This window comes from Vulpes vulpes, chromosome 11 (genome assembly GCF_048418805.1).
Source record: "Vulpes vulpes isolate BD-2025 chromosome 11, VulVul3, whole genome shotgun sequence".
NCBI classification, from domain to species: Eukaryota; Metazoa; Chordata; class Mammalia; order Carnivora; family Canidae; genus Vulpes; species Vulpes vulpes.
In genome coordinates this window covers 94,164,720-94,187,950 of record NC_132790.1, presented here as the reverse complement: position 1 = coordinate 94,187,950, position 23,231 = coordinate 94,164,720, and the positions used below count along the sequence as shown (strand labels likewise).

The window sequence follows — 23,231 nt, the reverse complement described above, 5'->3', positions numbered from 1 at the left end:
AGCAAGCTACCATGCTATGACATCAAGTGAAAAGTCTGTATACAAAGTACTATACATATTCTAACTCAAATATCACAATCCATATATGTATGTGTGTATAATGAATGCAAAAAAAGTAGAAGAAAATGCACCCAAATGTTAAAAATGGTAATTTTTAAGCAGGAAAACTAATTGTAACTTATTTTTATGCTTTACTATATCTTCATTTCCTACAATGATCATGTATATAATTAGAAAAGTCCTATTAAAAAATTATGTGTAAAATAGTGTCTTATATTCGTGTCATAAGAAATGGGTTTTTTCTTTGTCGCATGAAAAATTTTGAAAAACTCAAAAGGATATATTTTTTCCATGCTGTGCAGTGGAATAAATTGTATTATTTATCTTTGCAATGGCAGGATATAAAATCTATAAGAAATAGTATTAAACTGTCTGTTGTATTAAAATTTAAATGGAAATGTGTTCATAGTTATATTTGTCTTGTTTTAAAAATAAATCAGCATCTCTTTTAAGTAATGGAGATTAAATACGTTACAATAAAATTATTTTATTTTAATGTAAGTATGTTTACCAGATTTTAATCAAGTAACAACAGTTTAGAGATATAGATATACATATACAGATAAAACATATATTTTTTAAAACTGTAAGGCATACTTTATGATATATAATCTTTTTATCACAAAATATATATACTTCTCAGATTATGAAACACAACCGATATGACTAGGAAGACACTACTACCTAGGACCAGAGTAACACCTTTACAAGTAGTTTAGCTTTTATATATGACTTTGGTAATATCTGTATACAAATAAGCCAAATAGTTGGCATGTTTTGGCAGTGTGAATCTGTAAGACATTAGCTGAATTTCGCAAAAGTTTCTGAAACTTGACAATTACTACTTAGCAAGTCTATGTACAGAATGTGCAGTAGCAGGTACAAGTGGGCCAGGGTTGCTAATTGCTAAATAGGAACAAAAGCTTACTGCCCTTTGGAAATTGGGCAGAGCAATCTTGAGCTCTGACCCTGTTGCTCCTCTCGAGGTTTAACATATTCCACATACCTTTATGTGGAAATCAAACCTTAACAGAACAAGAGCAGACTGGGGAGATGGAATTTCTGCCAGTAAAATTTTCCCAATCACATCCATCCAGTTTCTGACCTCATTCTTTGAGTGGCCATCATCTTTCTAATGTAAAATGTGGCAAAATGTGGTTTGCTTTGTTTTGTTGCACAGGGAAAGGAAAGCTTTTGTTCAGAGCTTTAGAAAGGTTCAGAGACCAAATGACCTTCTTAAATTCTGAAAAGTAGCTAATGCTCATTTGATAGTGAAGGGGAATATACTATAGGGGAATGTTTTTCTTGCTTCTTCTTTTACAAGATTACTTCACCCACAGGTTTCAAGTGTGTCATTCAACTTCAACACATGAAGCAGACTTCTTGGTGGATGCGTTTCCATGATCTGAGGGGCGGTAGGAAAGTGTGCTCATTTTTGTTGATAGGCTTGAGTGGGATTTGGCCTTTGGAGGGATGTATTTCAGAAGCTGGAGAAAATATTTTTTAAATTTTTTCCCCAGAAAGCCATAAAAGAGAGGATTCAGGCAATTGTTAAAATAAGCTATGCAAATAGTGATGGGCATGGCGGTGTCAACAATATCTGCAATTTTACAGTCATGTATGATGCCCAGCTGAATCAGTACGTCCAGAAAAGTGAATATTTGGTGGGGAACCCAGGAAAAGAAAAAGAAAAGCACAATTGCCATAATTATCTTGAAAATATCATCATTTCTTGGCTTGTTCTTCTGAATCTCATAAGCCCTCTTTAGGGTCTTCCAAATAAGAGTGTAACTTGTAAGAATGATCAGAAAAGGAAACAAGAAACCCAGTATATTCTTGGTTAGGCCCAGTCCAATGGGGAGGGTTGAATTTTGGGATTCATAATGGAAAGCACAAACTGTGATATTGGTGTTCTCAATGAAAAACACATTTCGGTGGATTATAGTTGGCAAACTTGCCAAGCCAGCCAGCAGCCAAATAATGATGCAGGTGACTTTTGCCATAAGCATTGTGCGCCGAAGGCGGGACTTCATTGGATGAACAATAGCCACATAACGATCGATGCTTAGACATGTAAGTAGAAACACACTGGCATAGAGGTTGAAACTGACACTGGCTGAAGCGATCTTACATAGGTAATTGCCAAAGGGCCAGCGGTATTCCATAGCAGTGTAGACAGCCCATAGTGGCAAAGTCAGTAAAAAGCACAAGTCAGCCAATGCTAAATTCAAAAGAAAAACACTGGCCACAGTCTTCAGTTTCATGTAAAAGTAAATGACAATCACTACCAAGCTGTTTCCAAATATTCCCACCACAAAGATGATACTGTATAAAGTAGGGATCATGACAAATATATAATTATGCCTTCCAGCTTTGGGACAGTCATCTTGGATTCTTTTAATACCATCTTCAGTGGAAGAGTTGAGGATCATTTTGATCTCCTGGGTTAATTAATTAGTCTCAGACACTATGCCAAATGCACCTGGAGAAAATAAAAATGAAAAGATAAAAAAAAATTAACTTTGGGTTATAAACATGCAGTTTTATTTTTCAATCATAAATATAGTAACTCAACTTTTGTCTTAGGAAAAAATCAATAATATTTTCTGGAGAAAAACTGAACTGAGAGAGTCTAAGTTTACACATTTAAATTAATTTTTAGAACATATTGCTTTTCTAGGAAGTGATAAATACCCTCCAGACAAATGGAAGTGGGGATCCTATGTAAATAAACTTTATGTCCTTTACATTTTTTCTAGAAGTAATTCCTAGCTTCCAAATTGATTTTAAAAACATAATCTAAATCTCAGAAAATAACACTGAATTAAATTCATTATTCAGGAAGACTTGTGGTTTTTCAGAGGTAGGCAAGGCTAATTAATTAGTCTTTAACCTTAGAAGTATGACAATCTGTATCTTATTCTTCAAACCATATCTTTCATTTCCTAATCTTTACTCAAATATAAACATTATTAGCATCCTCCCTGAAGTGGTCAGAATAGCTGCCTCCGGGTTACTGAGGAATTGGTCATTGTGGGAACTGATTTAGGAAGGGATAAGGGAGAGGGCTCAAAACTTTGTGGACTAGCATTCCTGCCATGGTTTCCCAGGCCACTACAGTCAATACCCACTTTATTCTTTAACTTCCAGCTCAGTCTAGGAAAAGAGACTGAATCTCCTAACTTTTGTGCTTGCCAGAGATTTCTGGAGTGAACTCTGGGGTTAACCATTCATATAACAGGAATGTCAGATGAGCAGAATAGGTCAGGGTTATCAATAAAACATGTCTTTTGTGGGAGCTTAAGATGGCAGCAGTTCTTTAGGATTTTTGGAAGAATCAGATGCTCAGGAATGAGCTCCATAAAGACTTCTGCAAATATTTGCTTCAATATTTTACATAATGAGTAATCAAGCTATTTATTTATGTGATTTAGAAAATCAACATCTTCTGCCCTAGCAGAGTCCATCAGAAAACCTTTGGGAGGGAGGTTGAGGACGCTGCAAGTGTAACATCACAGGATGTGGCACAGGCACACTCTGAGGTAGAAGCTCAGCATCTGGCACAGGTGGGTAAGGGGTGCTGGGTGGGGGAGGGGGTCTGGGTAGGAAAGAGGTGCTGGGTAATGACCCTCTTGCTACACCAGGGGCAGGTCCATAGAAGGGCTTGGCCATCCGTTTCTCTTGTAGCAAGGTGTCCTGGACAAGAAGAGGAACAGGAATAAGACACTGCTAGTCTGCCCAGGATAGCTGTGCTTGGCCTTCAGGAGAGCTGGATGAACACATACACCTAATGGTGGTGTCCATCTTGGGGTAGGTGGTGCTGTGAGAAGGATAAGACTCAGGTAGCCAGATCTTAAGAGAGAACACTAGGAAGAATGAGCTTCTTAAATGGCCTCTTTGCCTCTCCCGAGAGGTAGGTATTCTCCTTACCCAAGGTTTTGGCTTTTTTTTTTTTTTTTTTTTTAAGGTTTTGGCTTTTTATCCTCATTATCTTCTCCTTTTCTACTTAGCCTTATATAATTGGAACTTCTTCCCCCCTTCTCTCATTAGCATCCACAAACAAGCAAAGGTGACATCCTTTGTGGAGCCTTTCTGTCTTGTCTAGGCAACTGGCTGTTCCATTTGCTAAGCCACTCTGGATACAGACACTATATTATAATGGTCTGTTGACCAGTGTTCTCCAGTGGTACATCAGCTGCTTGAGGGCAGGGCCTGTTTCGAATAATGTAGGCCCCAGACTATTCCAGGGGACAGATGATAAATGCTTGATGAACAGTGTGCCGGAGGACAAAAGAATGAGTAAATAGCATATAACTTAAAAGCTATGAGTATAGCATATTGAGAGTAGTTTCTTTGGGACCAAAGAAATAATTTATATTTTGTTCCTGAAAGGATCTTACAGAAAACACTCAGTGTTAACTTGGGCCTCGCCTTGCATAAAAAATCAAAACCAAAAACAAAATCATACCAAACCCAACAAACAGACAAAAAAAAAAAAAAAAAAACTCCTTGGTACTTTTAGAAGTATTTGGTTTCTAAAACAGAAGAAGATGAAAAGAAGGAATAAATAAAATGGAAACTAGGGCTAGGCTCTCAAGGAGATATGACGTGTTTCTTCCTCATCCAGAAGGATTTCCCTACATTTTGTTGACTCTTCAGTTTATTTTATCATAGTTGCTGAAATTATACCAACGTAGAAGTATAAATTCCTTTAGGTAAATAACTATTCCCTATTAAAAATTAAAGGCTTCATGGAAGGTGTACGGGCTAGCAGTCATTTATGCCTTAATGTGTATTAATTTACTTATTTGTTCTAACATCTGGTTGAGATCAGTTGGATTTTGCCTAGGAAAAAAAGTGGAAATGTCAAGGTTAAAGAATCTCAAAGATTAAAAAGCAGCCAGCGTGAACTCTATAACTGAAAACTAGGGCAGAGGTAAATATTTGTTTCAGCTTGGATGCAAGGCCACTAACAGATAGGAAGGGATAAACTTAATGCTTTAGAATCCCTTGGGTGCTCTGAGCTTGGGTGCTGGGAAATAGGGAGGAAATTCTCCTCTTTTTCTTCTTTTCTCTCTTGACCCTAACTCTAAGAGTACACGTCTCAGGCTGGTTCTATGAATACTATCTCTGAGTGGGTAGAAGGTTATTGAATAGCCTGGAACCGTAACCATCATATATTAAAGAATTTCTATGGGAAAGAATTTGCATTTGAAAGAACCGATTTATAAACATAGTTTCGGACTCCAATTCCTTCACAATCCGAGTTCAGTTTCTTCTTCAGTCCCATCGATCCACATTGACTAATACTTAATATATAAAAGGCTGCTCTGAACAACTAGGGGAACATCCCTGGACATTTTAGTAAGGTATTTATTATTTAAGTGAGCATATCACTTGAGAAACTCTGGATATCACATTGAGTATACTAATTAGAAGAACATTTTACATAAATGTTTATATAAGTAATGACCAAGACTTCCTGCCAGGTAAGGAAACAACTTTTCTCATATTTGAGGGGAACGGAAAGGGAAGGGGAATTTTAGATGATAGAAACAGTGGGAGCAAGCATAGGGAAGCATAAATGCAAACAGTTCATTCAGTGGGCAGTCATCCATTTATCATATATCCGCTGAACACCTACTATGTGCTGGGGTTAAGGATGCAAAGTGAATAAGTTCATATTCCTTCAGGCATTTGAGTCTAGTAGGGGCAAGGCGGGGAGAAGAGCTTTAAAGACAGAATTGTTCCATTGTCGAATACTATACCATAACAGGGTCATGTGGAATATTCTGTATTTATCATTGATCCAGTTTGGTGGTGGGAGACTGGAGGAGTGCTCAGGGGCACTTCCCAGAGAAGTTGGCATTTGGACTTTGGAAGATGTATGGAAACAAAGTGGTTAGAACTTAAAGGCAACATGGGCCAGCTGAGGTGGAGTAGACATTGTCATCATTGAACTTTGCCCTCCCTACAGACATCTGCAGCCTCATCCATGGGAAACTGCTCTTGTAAATTTACAGATATCGTACAACCCCCTGGGCAGTGGTGTGGGGTCTGAATGTGCACTGGATGTGAGGGTGACATGGCCATACTGGTGTGCAAGAAATCTCATTCTCAGTCTGCACTGTTGCCACTGATAGGCTTTCTAGAGAAAACCTGATTCTCAGGAAAGAGGTAAAATGGAACTCCTGTGATTAGTAGGCACCTATGATGATGATAAATGAGTGTGAAAAGTGTAGGGTTCTTTTCTCTTTGAAGCTGAAAGGACGCTGTTTTGATGAGGAACCAAAGGAAAGAGATGTGATGTTTAGGGACGGCAAACTTATGAGTCCTAGAAAGCAGCTACATTTTATCCTACTTTTTCTCCCAGTAGGGTTTTAGGCAGGCAGGTTATACTGATAAAACAACAACAACAACAACAACACAGGAGGATCCACCTCTCCCTATTTCTGGGTCTCACCATAGCTTTTACACAGTCTCTGTGGCTTATATAAATTCCATAGCACTATTTCTTCTTCAGGGGAAAAGAGATGGGATTTGGAGTCAAAATATTTATAATGGAATCTTCCCTTGCCACAGATCTGTACGGCTCTGGGTAAGTCACTTCGTTTCTCTGAACATAAGCCTCAGTTCCCTTATTTGTAGGAAATGGGAACAGTGATTCTTACTGCACAGGATTGTTATGGTAATTAAATGAAATAACACAAAAGCACTGGGCATAGTTTTCAAACAGTTTGTTTTTAATAAATGTGTTTTTCTGAATCTTTACTATTATTATTTTTTTTAATGCAAGGCAAACATGGAGTTAGGCATGGCTCAAAAAACCATGCAAGATTTTTTTTTTTTTTTAAATTGTATCATTGGTAAGCTCTTTCTCTTGCCATAAAAGGCTAAAAATAGCAGGATGTTGTTCCTTCAGAGTATGAGTAAAAAAGTCACCTCAAACAGCTGAATACATTGGCCATGAGTCAGGTGGGAACTTTCAGTCTGCTGTAAACACAAAGCTGGCCCTTGGTGGCCACACTACATTTATCCATCACTTGCTTTCATAGTAGATACCTTGTGTTCCTTGACAGCTTCCTTTATTCTTAAAAACAAGCCTAAGAAACATTTTTTTCTCTCTCTCCCTTCCCTTCCTTTCCCTTCCCTTCCCCCTCCCCCTTCCTTCCTTCCTTCCTCCCTTCCTTCCTTCCTTCCTTCCTTCCTTCCTTCCTTCCTTCCTTCTTTTCTTCTTTCTAATTCTAAGAATATTTCCCCAAGACTTTTGATTAGAATATTAATACCTTCTTAAGCTTTTAGGCAAGCCAAGACCAATCTAATTAAATTGTTCATTACAAGCTCCTTTTTTAATGAGTTTGTAATCTAAGGGAAAAAAATACCACATAGTTTCCTATGATAATAAAGAGAGAACTAACAAAGTAATTATATTTTAGAATAATCTTCTATCAAAGTATCTTTCTCAAATATCTAAAAGAGTAGACTAGTGTTTGTAAGTCATTTGCTTACAGTGCTGGGCAGCTCAATAAACCATCCTGTTCAAAAGTCATTCTCTTTATTGCTCTTATTTTATAATTCAGACTTTAGAAAGCAACTATTTCTGCTCCTGTGTGGTTTTTTTCCCCCTCAGTAATGAATGAGGCATTCTATAGGGAACAACTGTTAGTCAGTATCCATTTGTGAATTCATTGAATCATAGAAATTGGCAGTAAAATTTTTAGAGTTTCTACTTGTTTCTTTTTCAAATCGACTTGTTCTTATTTCTTAACCTTCTGTTCTTATTTTATGGGGTCTATTTGTACCCTTCTCTCTTTAAACATTTCAAACATCTGTATGTTAAGAGTCCCTATCCAATTCTTTTACTATTTGTAGTTCGTAGTTCTTCTCATATAAATTCTGTTTGTTTCATCTGTGGACACTCTTTCTTGGCATTTGCCTTCATCTAAAATTTTATAATCTCTGACTGTGAGTTAATCTGTAGTGGGGATTAACTTCTTTAGGAGGCCTGGTGTCTGGATGGTGGTGGCCTGTGAAATTTCTGCTTGGGCATAAAACACTCACTTGATCTGGATAGGTTTTTAATGCCAGTACTCAGCCTAGTTACCAATGCCATACTTTTTCTTCAGATAATGCAAATTGCAGAAAATGCAAATGGGCGAGAGCCCATTCTCAGATTTTTGCTGGTCTGCAGAAGTTATCTAGTTTTGGTCACAATAGGCAGTAGTTTTCCAGTTTCTGACTTTACCCAGGAAAGCCTGTTTCATTTGCCTTTAGTGCACATGTCTAATGGTCTTGACTTCCATCCTGGTAAACTCACTAAAACTTTATCTTGATTTTGTAACCGGTATTGATTCTTCTCTGGCCCATGTGGTCTCAATTCTTTTTTTCTTTTAAAAAATTATTTATTTTTGAGAGAGGTTATGCCAGAGAACACACGACCTAGGGGGTGGCAGAGAGAGGGAGAAGCAGGCTCCCTGCTGACCAGAGAGCCTGACTACATGGGGCTTGATCCCAAGACCCTGAGATCATGACCTGAGCCCAAGACAGACCCTTAATTGGCTGAGCCACCCAGGAGCCCCATGTGGTCTCAATTCTTCTTCAGAGCTGTGATCTGATATTTTATGTGTTTGGAGAAAGAAGGGTAATGCCCATGATTGCTAAGTTCATTGTCTTCCTCTTGACGGGAAGTTGCCCTACACATTATTTGGAGATAATGGTTAAGTTGCTTGGACCCAATAAGCTTTTGATTATAGTCTTGCCCCATTCATGTTTACCCTCATGCCTTTTAGCGAAGCACCCAAGCCCTTCTGGTGGTACTCTCCTCCACAGTGGTAATCCTGGCAGCCACGAAGAAGGGAGCTTGGCACAGAGCGTGGCACCATGGGGCAAGTGACCAGAATTGCTTTTAAATCAGATGCATGAGAGAATGGCTGGCAGTCTGACTAACGTCTCTATGTTGAATACTTTTCTGGGAGATGATTTGGTTCACCTCTGCAATTCCTAGGTGAATATTTCTCTTAGGACACACAATATATTTTGTTAAAATTATTGCCATATTAAATCAGTACTCAAGATTCAGTGTCCTTAAATTTAATGATACGTCTAAGTGGTAAACAGTGGTTTCTGGCCCTCTTCCCAAGTCAGTTTCATCCACTATGGCCTGCCCTCACAAGAAATGAAAACAGAACTGCCTTCCTCCTTCTGCACATACCAGTTGTAACCAGCTGTGGTGATGGTGGTTAAATGTCCTGCCATCTTCAACTAGCCCTCCCCTTTGCTTTGCAAAATAGCCTAAGAATAGAAAGAACTCAGCTTTCTGGAAGGAAAATCAGAAGTTCCTTCCACGTTAGGTATACACATCAAGGAAAGTAATCCTAAATTTTTGCTTGTTAGAAATGATTCAGTACTTTAATATATAAGAAAGTAACACTAAACTACTGTTCAGCTTCTCTCCACTTCAGATGCTTCTATTTATCATAATAGTTCAAACAACTCACTTGTGATGAATATTCCAAGTCCCCAAACAACTAACTCCCTTTATTCCTATGATATTTCTTCCAACTCTGTTCTAACTCTTGGCTGTTTTTTGTTGTATTTTTATTTTTACTTTTTATTTTCAAAAAGAAAAGAGAAACGAGTAGGGATGAAATATATGTCCTAAGTCTAATCATGTGCTAGATATCTTCCTTTGACATGTTGGTGATAGTAGAAAATATTCTTATGTTAAAAATAGAGGGTCATGGGAGGCTTCAGTGAGCCTTGAAAGAGTTGTGCTGCACAGACTAGGGGAAAAGGAAAATAAATCCAACTTGGAAGAAAGTTTGTATATAAATAAACTCCTGTCCTCTTATACTCCCAAATTCCTCAAACTTAGGGACTCACTGAATTTCCCCAAGGGAATCATAATCACATTTCAAAGGATCAGCATCTTGGCCATTCATCGAAAGGGAGGAAACATCATTTTTAATAATAAGGCTCCTGGAGACTGTTCACAAGGTTTTCTTTTTCAACAGATGAAAAAGGCAGCTCCTATACAGGTATCTCCATCAACAGCTGTTTTATCCAACTTGTGAGCAAACCCCCAAATTTTGTATGTTAAGCCACTGCATATTTGCTTCTCTGAGACTTTATTTCTTTTTGTTTATTTATTTTTCTACTTCTCTGAGACTAAATCAGCAGCAGAAGCTGCTTGTCTCATTTCACATTCCACTTTAAGGAGTATGAGGAAAGTTACTGGGAAAGAAGGGAAGCACTAATTAATTTGTACTCTTAAGAAATTATGGTATTACTGCAGAATTTATATGCTGTATGAGTTTTATGTTAGAAATTATTGGCCACCTGGCAATTCACTTCAGATTAAAGTTTTTAACATTTATAGAAATCACGTGATCATACATTTTAAATGAAGCTAGAAAGATCAAATAATACCTGTATTGTACATGTTTCCCCAAATTGTCCTATGTTCTGATTGCAATAGGAATACTCTCTGAATGATGGTCTACAAATTGGTCCTATACACTGTATAAAGAGCCTAGGATTCTAATTTTGACTTTCTCATTCACTAATTAGGTGACTTTGAACCAGTCATGGTTCATGCCCTGCCTGTAGTTAGAAAGTCAGGATTACATCATCCTATGAAAAAGGTGGCACAATGTGTTATTGTTAAAATAACTCATACAAAACAAACCTATTTTCAGGTTTCTTTGTGGGGAAAATACAACTTTTTAAAGTTTAGCAAATAGTTAATGGGATTCAGGTGGCCAGATAAAAACACAGAGGGTGAGGGCAGAGTATTATAAAAGAACCTCACAGTAATATATTATTTGGAAATACTATTTTGAAGTGTTATATTAGTCAGTATTTTGAAGGGCTAAATAGATTTTTTTGTCCTAAGAAAATGAATTCTGTAAGGTAATGTTTGATATTATCAGAGAGTTACTTTTTTTTGATATCATAGACTTACATTTATTTTTGAAACAGTTTATGTGTTTTTTTTTTTTAAGGCATTAAAAACTGAGACAGAATAGTCTCTTAGAGAAAGCGCTGAACTAGAGTCCTGTCAAATAGTCTGCTCTGTCACTAACCACTGACACAATCATATACAGGGACCCCTTAAATATCACAAAATATTTAGAATGGAAATACTAACACTTGTTCTCACCTCTATTTCATAGATTGTTAAAGGTAAACAGTGAAGTCTTAGGAAGACATAAAAACAATTTGAAAATATAAATCTTATAATTTCTCTAATGCAAGGATAAGTGAAATTTAATGAAGGAAAGCTCAGAACTTCAAAAACTAATGGAGCTTTCTTCATTCAGAAATTCAGCAAAAATGTTTTTCATTATTTTAATCTAATGCATTTATTTCAAGAATTATAATGAGGCATTTGATTAATGCTGAAAGAAAGCTCAAATGGCAGATACCGTATGGCTTCTACATTTAATACTTGTAGCAGCAAATGTCTGGGTATAAAGTGGGGCCCTTAGATTAAATCTGACCAATAGATGTATCTTCTTTGGCCCCTGAAGCACTTACGGCTTTTGGGATTTGAATTTTCTGTGGTTTACTAATCTTCATTGCTCTCTATTTTCCAATTCTTTGGGTCACTGCTGTTCAAAAGAAATTTAATGTGAACCACATACGTAATTAAAAATTTCATAGTAGCCATACTAAAAAAGTAAAAAGAAAAAGATGAAATTAATTTTAATAATATATTATTTAATCCCATATAGCCAAAATATTATCATTTCAACATGTAATCAGTATACAAATGGAAATATTTTACTTTTTTTTGGTACCAAGTCTTAAAAATTAGGAGCATAGTTTATGTATCCAACACATCTCAGTTGAAAGCAGCTGAACACTTCAAGAGTTCAGTCATCCCTTGAGGCTGACTACCAAATTAGAAAATACAGTGTTAGATGCTTCCCTCACCTACAGAGCCCTTCTAGCAATGGTTCTGAAAATGTGGTCCCAGAAACAGCAGCATCAGCCTCACCTGGGAATTCCTCAGGAGTGCAAATCTCAGGCCCCACTCCAGACCTACAGAATCAGAAACTCTGTGGGTGGGGTCCAGCAGGCTATGTTTTAATGAGCCCTCCAGGTAGTTCTGATGCACACTAATGTTTTAAAATCATTGCCCTACTGTCACCTTAATTTGCAACTCTGGCTTGTATGCTGCTAATCATGATTAATAGGCAAAACCGAGTCCAAATGACAAAAGTGCCCTTGGCTGAAATGTTTTTCATTTGGCTCTTCTGAGGCATCAAAACCTAAAGTCAGTATGACAGACTCCTAAAATATAGCTTGAGAATTATTCATTAGATTGTGTATTTCTTTCAGACACTTAGGACTAGTGTGGTTTAGGGGTGCCCAACAGGATGTTATCCAGTAAAATACCCCTTGCACTTATTCATAAATGTCTGGAATTTCTCTAAGGGGGAACTGGGTTGACAGTACCCACTTCTACACCTCCAAGATCTGCCTGAGGGAGGAAACAGATACACTGACTCAGGTAAAAGCCAGACTAACACAGCAGAAGAGCACGGTGATGGAAACGGAAAGATCTGAATCAGTATATGAATTTATCTCATATGAGCTGTGATGTCTTTAGCTTTCCTCTTAACCTGTGACTCATTTTCTTCATCTGGAGAATGATAATGACAACAAAGAAGTAAAAAAAAGAAAAAAAAATTCCTGTCAGTGTCACAACATTGTTGGGAACCTCATGAGATTGTGTATATGGAGATGTCATAAGATACTGAAAATTTGAGACTTTTGTTAGTGTTATTAAATGTACACGATGGTATAAATGACTAATTTCCCCCCTACAAGCAAATCTGGATAAGGAGAATTGGGAAGCTGCACTGGGTGCTGGAAGTGGAAGAAGCTAATGTACCAAAAAAGAGGCAGAGAGGCTCAGACAGGGAGGCAGGCGGCACTGCTGACAAGCCGCTTGGACTGGACGGTTCTCCAGCTCTGACCATTCTCTCGAATACCTACATAATTTTTAAATCACACCACTGATTGTAACAAAAAGTTTAGACCCTTCTATCTTGCTATTATTTACCATTCCATTCGCTTCTATGTGGGACTACTTGTATTTTCTAACTAAACAGCCCGTGATAAGCGGCATCAATGCTGGGCCAATAAAAGGTAACAGCACTTTGCCAACTGAAAAATACAATGAGATCCTGGTGACTGCTGCTTCCTGTGAAAACTTCATTAGCAATAAATGGGTTACCAGATGTCACACGTCAGATTTGAAATGAAAATATATTCCCAGTATTTGTGTGCAGTCTGAGCGGCAGGGAAAAAAAAAAAAGAAGTCTTTCCAAGAGAGCTGCATAAGATGCTGCACCACTTTTGCCTTCGATTGCCTGTTTCTCCTCTAAACGTAAAATAAAATGCATCCCTTGGTTTGTAAAGTGGAAATACAGCATTTCTGCATAGAAGGGCTATGTAGTGAAGTGGCATATTACTCATGCAGCAGCAACTCTTTAAGAACAAGGAAATATTTTTGAACACTCTCTGCCACACCAAGACCACCATCTCCTCTTGTTTTTAACTTTGCCATAGCAATTTCTCCTTTTCTTGCCTCCGCTTTCAGCAAGCAGTCTCTGCTTTTATTACTGACAACAAAACTGCTCAAGTCAGCAACTGTCAACGTTGACTCCACTCTTCCCAAACCTGCTGTAACAACAGCACTTCCTTCTCTTCATGAGAGTAAAAGTCTTCTTGTTCTTCCAGCTAGCTAAGTCGACTCTGTTCTTGTCCTCAAAGTTACAAGCCTCCAATCAGAAATCAACTGTAGTTAGGGAGGGAATCCCACAGTCCCAAATAAGACAGCACAGTTGCACTTGAGCCAGCAGAATTTTCAAATGCTAAGCCAGTGTGATAGAAATATCTAACATCCTCGAGTTTTTATAAGCAAATATTTTTGGCTAAAGAAGGCCCATGTTCCTTTGCAATTTCAAAATCTCCACAGTTACTTGGCTCCAGCTGAAGACCATGGATGTTTGCAACTATTCTTTGTCCTCCCCAATTTATTTTGGGCCTATCTTTTGTAAGACAGGTGAAGCTTATAAAACAAATTAGAGGGTGAAAGTGAATTATCACTCTTAAGCCTCCTCTTGGAGAAATATTTACATTACTCCTCCCTTATTTACTGGGTTACATTCTAAGACCCCCAGAAGATGCCTGACACCATGGATAGTACCCAACCCTACATATAGTGTGTTTTTTTTTCCTCTTCATAAGTACCTTTGATAAAGTTTAATTTATAAAGTAGGCATAATGAGAGATTAAGAACAATAGCTAATAATAAAACAGAACAATTATAACAACATACTGTAATAAAAGTTATGTGAATGTGGTTTCTCTCTCAAAATACCTTGTATTATACTGACCCTTCTATTATAGTGATGTGAGATGATCAAATATCTACGTGACGAGACGAAGTGAGGTGAATGATGTAGATTGTGACCTAGCATTAAGCTGTTATTGACCTTTTGACACTATGTCAGGAGGACAGACCTCTGCTTCCTGACTGCAGGTAACTGTAACTGTGGAAAGTGAAACCACACATTAGGTTGGGGAGGGGGAACTACTGTGCATAGAATTTCTTACACATTGAACTCCACCAAAGTACTTACAAGTTTCTTTCCGGAACATTAACTACTCATCACATATTGGGGATGCAAGACCTACTGCCCTTTGAACTTCACATGGAGGCAGACAGAGCATCCTCAAAGTGATTAGCTATGTCAGTGGGGAAAATTCCAATTTAAACTTTTCAGTTAATAATTTCAGCATAAAGTGACACACAAGAGTTCAAATAAACTTATTTAATGTACCATTGTTTCCTACTCCTCTATGATTTTGCTGGTATCTGATTCACTAAGAGGACTTATAAAGGTGGCTTAGTATTAACATTAGTAATATTTATGAGTTATGATTAATTGAGTGTTTATTATGTGCCAAGAATTGTGATAATTGCTTTTGTATCTACAAGAGCCCTGTTTTGGACTGAATTGTGTCCTTTCAAAATCCATAGGTTGAAACTTTAATACCCAATGTGACTGTATTAGAGGTAGGGCCTTTTAAGAGGTAATTACCAGTAAATGAGTCATGAGGTTGGGGCTCTAATCCAATGTGACAAGTGTCCTCATAAGAGGAAGACCACATCAGGAATGTGCCTGCATGGAGGAAAAGCTATGTGAGAGGGTGGCCATCTGCAAGTGAGGGTTAGAGGTCTCACCAGAAACCAACCCTGTGCCATCAGAACTGTGAGAAAGTCAATTTCTGTAGTTGAAACCACCCAGGCTGTGGTATTTTGTTAAGGTAGCCCTAATAACAACAAAGGCCTATGAGGGTAAGTATCATCATTCCCATTCAGATGAGGAAACAGGCTGAAAAAGCAGGTCCTTATATTTTTGAGAATCTAAAATTTCAAGGGTCAGTTATTTTGGGGGCATGGGTAAGGTCATCATTTCATTCTCTAATTCAGCACTTCTTGATAGGGGATAATTTTGCCCTCTAGGGACATTTGGCAATGCCCGGAAACATTTTTATTTTATTTTTTAATATTTATTATTATTTTTTTAATTTATTTTTTATTGGTGTTCAATTTGCCAACATATAGAATAACACCCAGTTATCATCCCATCAAGTGCCCCCCTCAGTGCCCGTCACCCAGTCACCCCATCCCCCGCCCACCTCCTCTTCTACCACCCCTAGTTCGTTTCCCAGATTTAGGAGTCTCTCATGTTCTGTCTCCCTTTCTGATATTTCCCTCTCATTTTTTCTCCTTTCCCCTGTATTCCCTTTCACTATTTTTTATATTCCCCAAATCAATGAGACCATATAATGTTTCTCTGGAAAACTGTGTGGAGATTCCTCAAAGAGTTAAAAATAGATCTGCCCTATGACTCAGCAATTGCACTGCTGGGGATTTACCCCAAAGATACAGATGCAATGAAACGCCGGGACACCTGCACCCCAATGTTTATAGCAGCAATGTCCACAATAGCCAAACTGTGGAAGGAGCCTCGGTGTCCATCGGAAGATGAATGGATAAAGAAGATGTGGTCTATGTATACAATGGAATATTCCTCAGCCATTAGAAACGACAAATACCCACCATTTGCTTTGACGTGGATGGAACTGGAGGGTATTATGCTGAGTGGAAACATTTTTAGTTCTTCAAATAGGGGGAGTGAGGGGAGGGGCAGTGCTACTTGCATCTAGTGTGTAGAGACCAAGGATACTACTAATCACCTTGCAAGGCACAGGATGGGACCCCACAACAAAGAATTATCTAGCCTAAGATGTCAATTGTGCAGCTCTTAAGAAACCTTATTCTAGTACCCCTGGTTTTTTTCAATTCTTGGTTCTGTAGTTCTTGGGTTTTTTTTTTATGGAATAAGTTAGTTGTATACTATATTTTTATTAGTAGCTTGTGTTTCAAGTATTATATTCATATCATCCCAGGGAAACTACAGATCAAAGGTAAAATCCTGCTGAGTAACCTTCAAATGTCCAAGGGCATGTTGAATACTTGGTAGGGGCTCTGAAATTATGAGAGTTGACTAAATATCTGTTGTGCCAGATTATTCTAGAAAATACCCTCTCTAACCATTTTTCAGAACTCCAGGATTCTGCATAAGTCCAGCAGAAAATAGATCTGAGCTTAGAATCATTATAAGATGTTTAAGAGATTTGATGGCTGTTACAGCGGACCCTAAATTACCTCGGGAAGGAGGAAGCCACCATGTCCGGAAGTCAAACCCTGCCCTCTGGTGGCATCACTGCCATAGACACTGCTGAGAATCTGACAGGACCAGAGTCAATCTGCAGTGTTAGGGTCTGAACTGACTTTGCAATATTTAAATTTAAATTCAGCTTTACATTCACATGAGGGCTTTTTTTACCCCCTGTGGAATACACATTAAATGTAGTCTGTCATCCAGGCTCTCACTAGAATAAAACAAAGTACAAAAAAGTGAGAGAGCGGATGAACATACCATTAGTTACAAACCATACTCTGCAAGTTTGGCAACCCAAGAGTTTCAATTACTTAGTTTGAGTCTCTCATACTTGCTTCCTCTACCCAACTGCCTTTCTGATCCATAAAGGCATTGAGTGATTGTTTTTGTAGCCAAAGAAGAACATTTCTGGAAAAAGGATTTCTAAAGGAGCAATAGTAATAGAGTCCCATGAGCAGAATATTAATTTTTGGTTCATGTGGTACTGTCCCTACAAATTCCTTATGGACTAGTTCTAGAAGACAAGATAAGCACTGTTGTGTTTGAAATACCAGCTAAATCTGAGGAAATTATATTGCCCCATTTTCTATTAAGAACTCTAGTCTCTCACTAGGAAAACACCACTGTACTTCTTATCACGGAGTGCAGCTTTTTCTGTATACTGATGCCAAACGGGTAACATTTTAGTGAGGCATTTGAAGTTGTGATATGCAACTCCATGGGAGACAAACAAGGTCATTTAGAAGGTCTTTTCATTGAGAACATCAGAGCTTTCAAAAGATGCAGGCAGCCTTTCCTGGATAATTGGGGTAAAAGAGAAATAAGGAAAAAAAACCCCATAAAGTACAAAAATAAGCAATCAAATGGAAATACTCAGAATTAAGAGTGAAAAGATATAGTGAATGTTGATGTCAAATTTTAATGCTATATAAAACCAAAGCAATGAGTAAGAAAGCAACATAATTTAAGAAATTGAAGAGTAGAAATCAGTTGATTGCAGGATTTAACAGGGGTAAAAAAGGATTAGTACAAACACTAGTCTAGAACTGGGGCTGGAGGTCCTGGGGGTTTTTTCTTTGTCTCTCTGGAAATTGAAACCTTAGGCAAATCATTAAACCTTCATTAGACTTTGACCTGACAAATGGGAATGAGATTATAAAGCCTCTACCTTACCCTTGGAAGAATGATGTAAGAGTATATGTTTAACATAATTTACTTAAAAGACCATATATTATACCCATTCAGTATCAATAGATACAATAAAAACAAGTTTAACACATGACTGAAGTAGAAAGCTAATGTATATATCAAGAGGTATATATATTCAGCACTTAGAATTTTAAAAGGAAACATTAACTTTAGTAGAGTCTGTTGGCCATCAGGCATCATAGGAAATAATCCGTAAGCTTTGCAGTCACAAAGGTCAGTTAAAATATTGGCTCCACCTTCGACTTAATCATGTAACTGGTTAATTTATTGAATCTCTTGGAGACTTAGTCTCCTCATCTTTTAAATGGGATAAAAACTATATACTGTTAATGTGAGGGTTAAATAAAACATGGGGGAAAAGATTTCCATATGTTAAACAGTAAATGTTATCTATTGTTATTATAATTACTTATATTCTTGATATATATGTTCCCATAGAATACTAAGTAAATTACCCCCTAAAATTTTACTTTACATATGTGTAATTTGTCATGTTATCACACATAGCCAAAAAACAGGCTGGAATGATGTTAGGAGCCCTGTCCATACAATACAATCTAGTGATATAATTTGTTACTAATCCCATAAAGCAATGTAAAGGATCTGGGAAGAATCCATTTTTTTTTAAAAAAAAGAGTGAAAGTGTGAACATCTAAAGGACAGATGGTCTCAAGATTAAGTTGGAGGGAGAAAAAATATCACACTATGGACCTTTGGTTGGTGAATCATACCTCAACTAATTAAACAGCAAAAATTTCCTTCAAAATGCAGAACTCAGAGAAAAGAATTTCTTTGCCAACAACTCCCCTAGTATTCATATAAGTTTCTTCCTTGAATTAACTGACTTAACATGTGGTAATTGTTGTTCTTTAATATGATTTCATGAGATTCACTTTCTAATAATTATACAGCACTGTATTGTTTCTGGTAATAACATTTGTGTTACTACTTTATTACTATATAAAACAATGGGAAAACAAATTAGGCTAAATATTTTTGTGCTCAGAATAGAGCAAGGCAGATTTGTGAAGTTCATTAGAATTTTGTGAGAATAGCAAAATGTGCTAATAATTTTGGATATCTTGATATAAACAGGTCCTAATTCACAGAAAGTGTTTATAAATCAGTATTTCAGTAGGCATAGTTGTATACATGTCAATGATCAGTGTAAAGCCATTCTCTAGACAAATTACATGATTTATGTTACACCAACAAATTAAGATGTTCTCTTTACATAAAAAGTCGAATGACTTTTGAATAGTCTTTCAGCTTACGTTTGGAGAGCAGTTTTATCTCAATGTGGATCAGGAAGTCACAGAAATTTCTGCTATAGAAGGAAATTTATAGGTCATATTTATTCCTTTTCTTCTTCATAGAATATATATATATATATACACACACACATATATATATAAGGGCAGTGTAGTGTATATATAGGCAGTGTGTGTGTATGTATATATATATATATTCATCCTTTGTCCCTGTAAAAATACACAATTACTTTATTCTAAATGGTATATTTGTTGTCAGGTTATCCAAGCAAAGTCTATTTTCACCTATAATGTAGTTGAACTATTATTATCTACAGTCTTTTGCTTTTATTGAAACAAATCAGAGATTCATCACATTTTATTGCTGGAATTACATGCTCCAAGGTTCACATATTCAGATGTTACAGGGGCTGGGAATAACAGTTGAGGGAAGCAGTCATGGTGGTGAATGGAGGACTCTCCTTTTTCTCAGAGGAGGTGGGGGGTGGGAGTCTCACCTGAGTTATAGCCGATTGTGCCAGTCATGATGTGGGGAGGCACTGACTGATTTTTTTTTTAAAGATAAGCTAGAGATTTAAAACTTTATTTGAAATCTCCTTTCTTGAAATGTATTCAGTTAATGCAAATAATTACAATAGCAATGCTGCCTAGCCCCGGTGGCGCAGTGGTTTAGCACTGCCTGCAACCCGGGGTGTGGTCCTGGAGACCCGGGATCGAGTCCCACATCAGGCTCCCTGAATGGAGCCTGCTTTTCCCTCTGCCTGTGTCTCTGCCTCTCTCTCTCTCTCTCTCTGAATAAATAAAATAAAAATATATTTAAAAAAATAGCAATGTTGCCTAGAACTAAACAGAACTCTTCTGCAGATCAAGTTTGGTCCAAGGGCTGACAATTTATAATCTAGGATCCAGGTCAACTGCCTAATTTTACAACTCAGAAAACAGACTCTAAGCCTCAGCAAGATGCTACAGACCCCCATATTTCAGTGTTTTTATATTGCACTAAATACTTGAAGTGCATCTCTCAGAAATTCCCTTTCCATTTCCATATTCATATTCAACATATTCAACAACTCCTCTATGATGGTTGGAGAACAGATATGAGATGGGCCGAGGTTATTGTTCATCCCTGCTCTCATCCAGCCAGTCTGCCTCATTTGGCTCTGCAGGAGGAGAGCCTAGCTCAGAGTATTAGAACTGTCCCGAATGGCAGCCTAGATGTCACTCCCTGCTTCATTGTTCCTGATGGCAACTTATTTTTCCCTTTTCATTGTTCCACACTGTTAAAGATACTATTAATCTTTTAGAGCCATTGCTTCATTTCATGGAAGTCTCCAAATGGAGACTAGAATACAGTATAGAATCTGTGATATTTGGGTATACTTGCTGTTATTTTAACATTTATTCAAAAAATATCATCTAGTACCAAAAGGATGATCAATAATGAAAGAGACTGATGCTAATCATAGAGCTACACTGCCCTAATGGCCCTGGTTATATAATTGGCATTGAAGTTAGGTTTTAAAAGGTTTTAAAATATTTTTTAATAAGTGCTGAAAAATATTTATTTTTGAAAGCTTCATTTAAGTAAAATGTTTCTAAGGTGAACTGTTATGCACCAAGCATGAAATTATTTACACATTTGTGCTTTTGATACAAATATATTTTCTAAATTAATTCACTGTAGGTTTAAGGACAAACCCAGATTATTTGTTCCACCTCTGTGAAAAAAGTTGATGGTATTTTGATAGGGATTGCATTGAATGTATAAATTGCTCTATTTGTATGGAACCAGAAAAGACCCTGAATAACCAAAGGAATGTTGAAAAAGAAAACCAAAACTGATAGCGTCCCAATTCTGGACTTCAGGCTCTATTACAAAGCTGTAATCATCAAGACAGTACAGTACTGGCACAAAAACAGACATAAAGATCAGTGGAATAGAATAAGAGAACCCAGAAATGGACTCTCAAATCTTTGGTCAATTAGTCTTCAACAGAGCAGAAAAGAGTATCCAATGGAAAAAAGCCTCTTCAATAAATGGTGTTGGGAAAATTGGACAGCCACGAATGAAACTGAACCATTTCCTCATACCATACACAAAAATAGATTCAAAATGGAAGAAAGACCCAAATGTGAGACCGGAATCCATCATAATCTTAGAGGAGAACACAGGCAGCAACCTTTGTGGCCTTGGCTGCAGCAGCTTCTTGTTAGACGTATCTCCAAAGACAAGAGAAACAAAGACAAAAATGAGCTACTGAGACTTCATCAATATAAAAAGCTGTTGCATCGCAAAGGAAAAATAGTCGACAAAGCTAAAAGATAACCGAGTGGGAGAAGATATTTGCAAATGATGTATCAGATAAAGGGCTAGTATCCAAAATCAATAAAGAACTTATCAAACTCAACACGCAGGGAACAAATAATCCAATCAAGAAATGGGCAGAAGACATGAACAGACATTTCTCCAAAGGAGACATCCAAAATGGCCAACACACATGAAAAAATGCTCCACATTACTCGGCATCAGGGAAATACAAATTAAAACCACAATGAGTTACCACTGCACACGAGTCAGAATGGCTAACATTAACAAGTCAGGACACGAGAGATATTGGAGAGGATGCAAAGGGGAGCCCTCTTATATTGCTGGTGGGAATGCAAGATGGAGTAGCCACTCTAGGAAACATTATGGAGGTTCCTCAAAAAGTTGAAAATAGAGCTTGCCTTCGACCCAGCAATTGCACTACTGTACCAGAAAGGTACAAATGTGGTGATCCGAATGGGCATCTGCACCCCAATAGCAGCAATGTCTAAAACAGCCAAACTATGGAAACAGCCCAGATGTCCATCGGCAGATGAATGGGTAAAGAAGGTGTGGTACACACACACACACACACACACACACAAATGGACTCAGCCATCAAAAAAAATGAAATCTTGCCATTTGTAATGATGTAGGTGGAGCCAGAGGGTATTATGTAAAGCAAAATAAGTCAATTAGAGAAAGACAGTTATCATATGTTCTCACTTATATATGGAACTTAAGAAACACAACAGAGAATCATAGGGGAAGAGAAGAAAAAATAAAACAAGATGAAATCAGAGAGTGAGACAAACCATAAGGAGTCTTAATCATCAGAAACAAACTGAGGGTTGCTGGAGGGGAAAGAGGTGGGGGGACGGGATAACTGGGTGATGAACATTAAGGAGGATATGTGATGTAATGAGCACTGGGGTTATGTAAGAGTGATAAATCACTGACTTTTACCTCTGAAACCAATAATACAGTATATGTTAATTAGTTGAATCCAAATACAAAGAAAAAACAAACACAGAAGTATGTAAAGAGAATTTATCTGATGTTGATTAGGTGGATACACTGACTGAAGGAATTATACAAGATTAAAAATGAATATGGAGTATTTCTGATGAATAGTAATACTTGGCTAGCAGATACATTTCTTTGGCCTCTAGCCCTGATAAAACTTCCTGGACATGTTGATTTTTCAGTTTTATTGGAAAAATAGTTTAGTTCTTGTGAGCATGTTTTGCATTTTGCAACAGGACAGCATGTACATTTTGGTTAATTGCCTGGTTAGCTAGAAGAACACAGTTCATGATTTTACGCATGGTACCTTAGATGGGAAGAGTGGGGAGCATCAGGGAAATACAAATCAAAACCACAGTTAGTAAAAGTACTAACTTCTATTTTAAATTGTGTGAATAGATTAAATTTCATGCTTTTTCAAACTACAGAGTTTTCAAGGTAAGACATAAAAGACAAAGATAAAAAATGTTGGTCTGATAATGTAAATTTCCTTTTAACTCAGGAGGTGCATGTTGAGGACCACTAGCAGCTAGTTTACTGAGGAGTCTGTATAGCAGAATGAAGGAGTAGCAGTTCATGGAAAGTAGTGGA

General features: G+C 37.3%; 1 protein-coding gene across 3 annotated transcripts in view; it reads right to left on the bottom strand.

The window, feature by feature from the left end:
• Positions 1–527: 527 nt before the first annotated feature.
• The window catches only part of AGTR1 (angiotensin II receptor type 1), a 47,322-nt gene continuing 24,618 nt past the window's right edge, over positions 528–23,231 (bottom strand). For all 3 annotated transcript variants that reach the window (XM_026015773.2, XM_026015774.2, XM_072727101.1), the window contains one exon: positions 528–2,542. In XM_026015773.2, the coding sequence (XP_025871558.1) occupies positions 1,413–2,492 (1,080 nt within the window). In that variant the 5' untranslated portion in view covers positions 2,493–2,542 and the 3' untranslated portion in view covers positions 528–1,412. The remainder of the gene's footprint in view (positions 2,543–23,231) is intronic.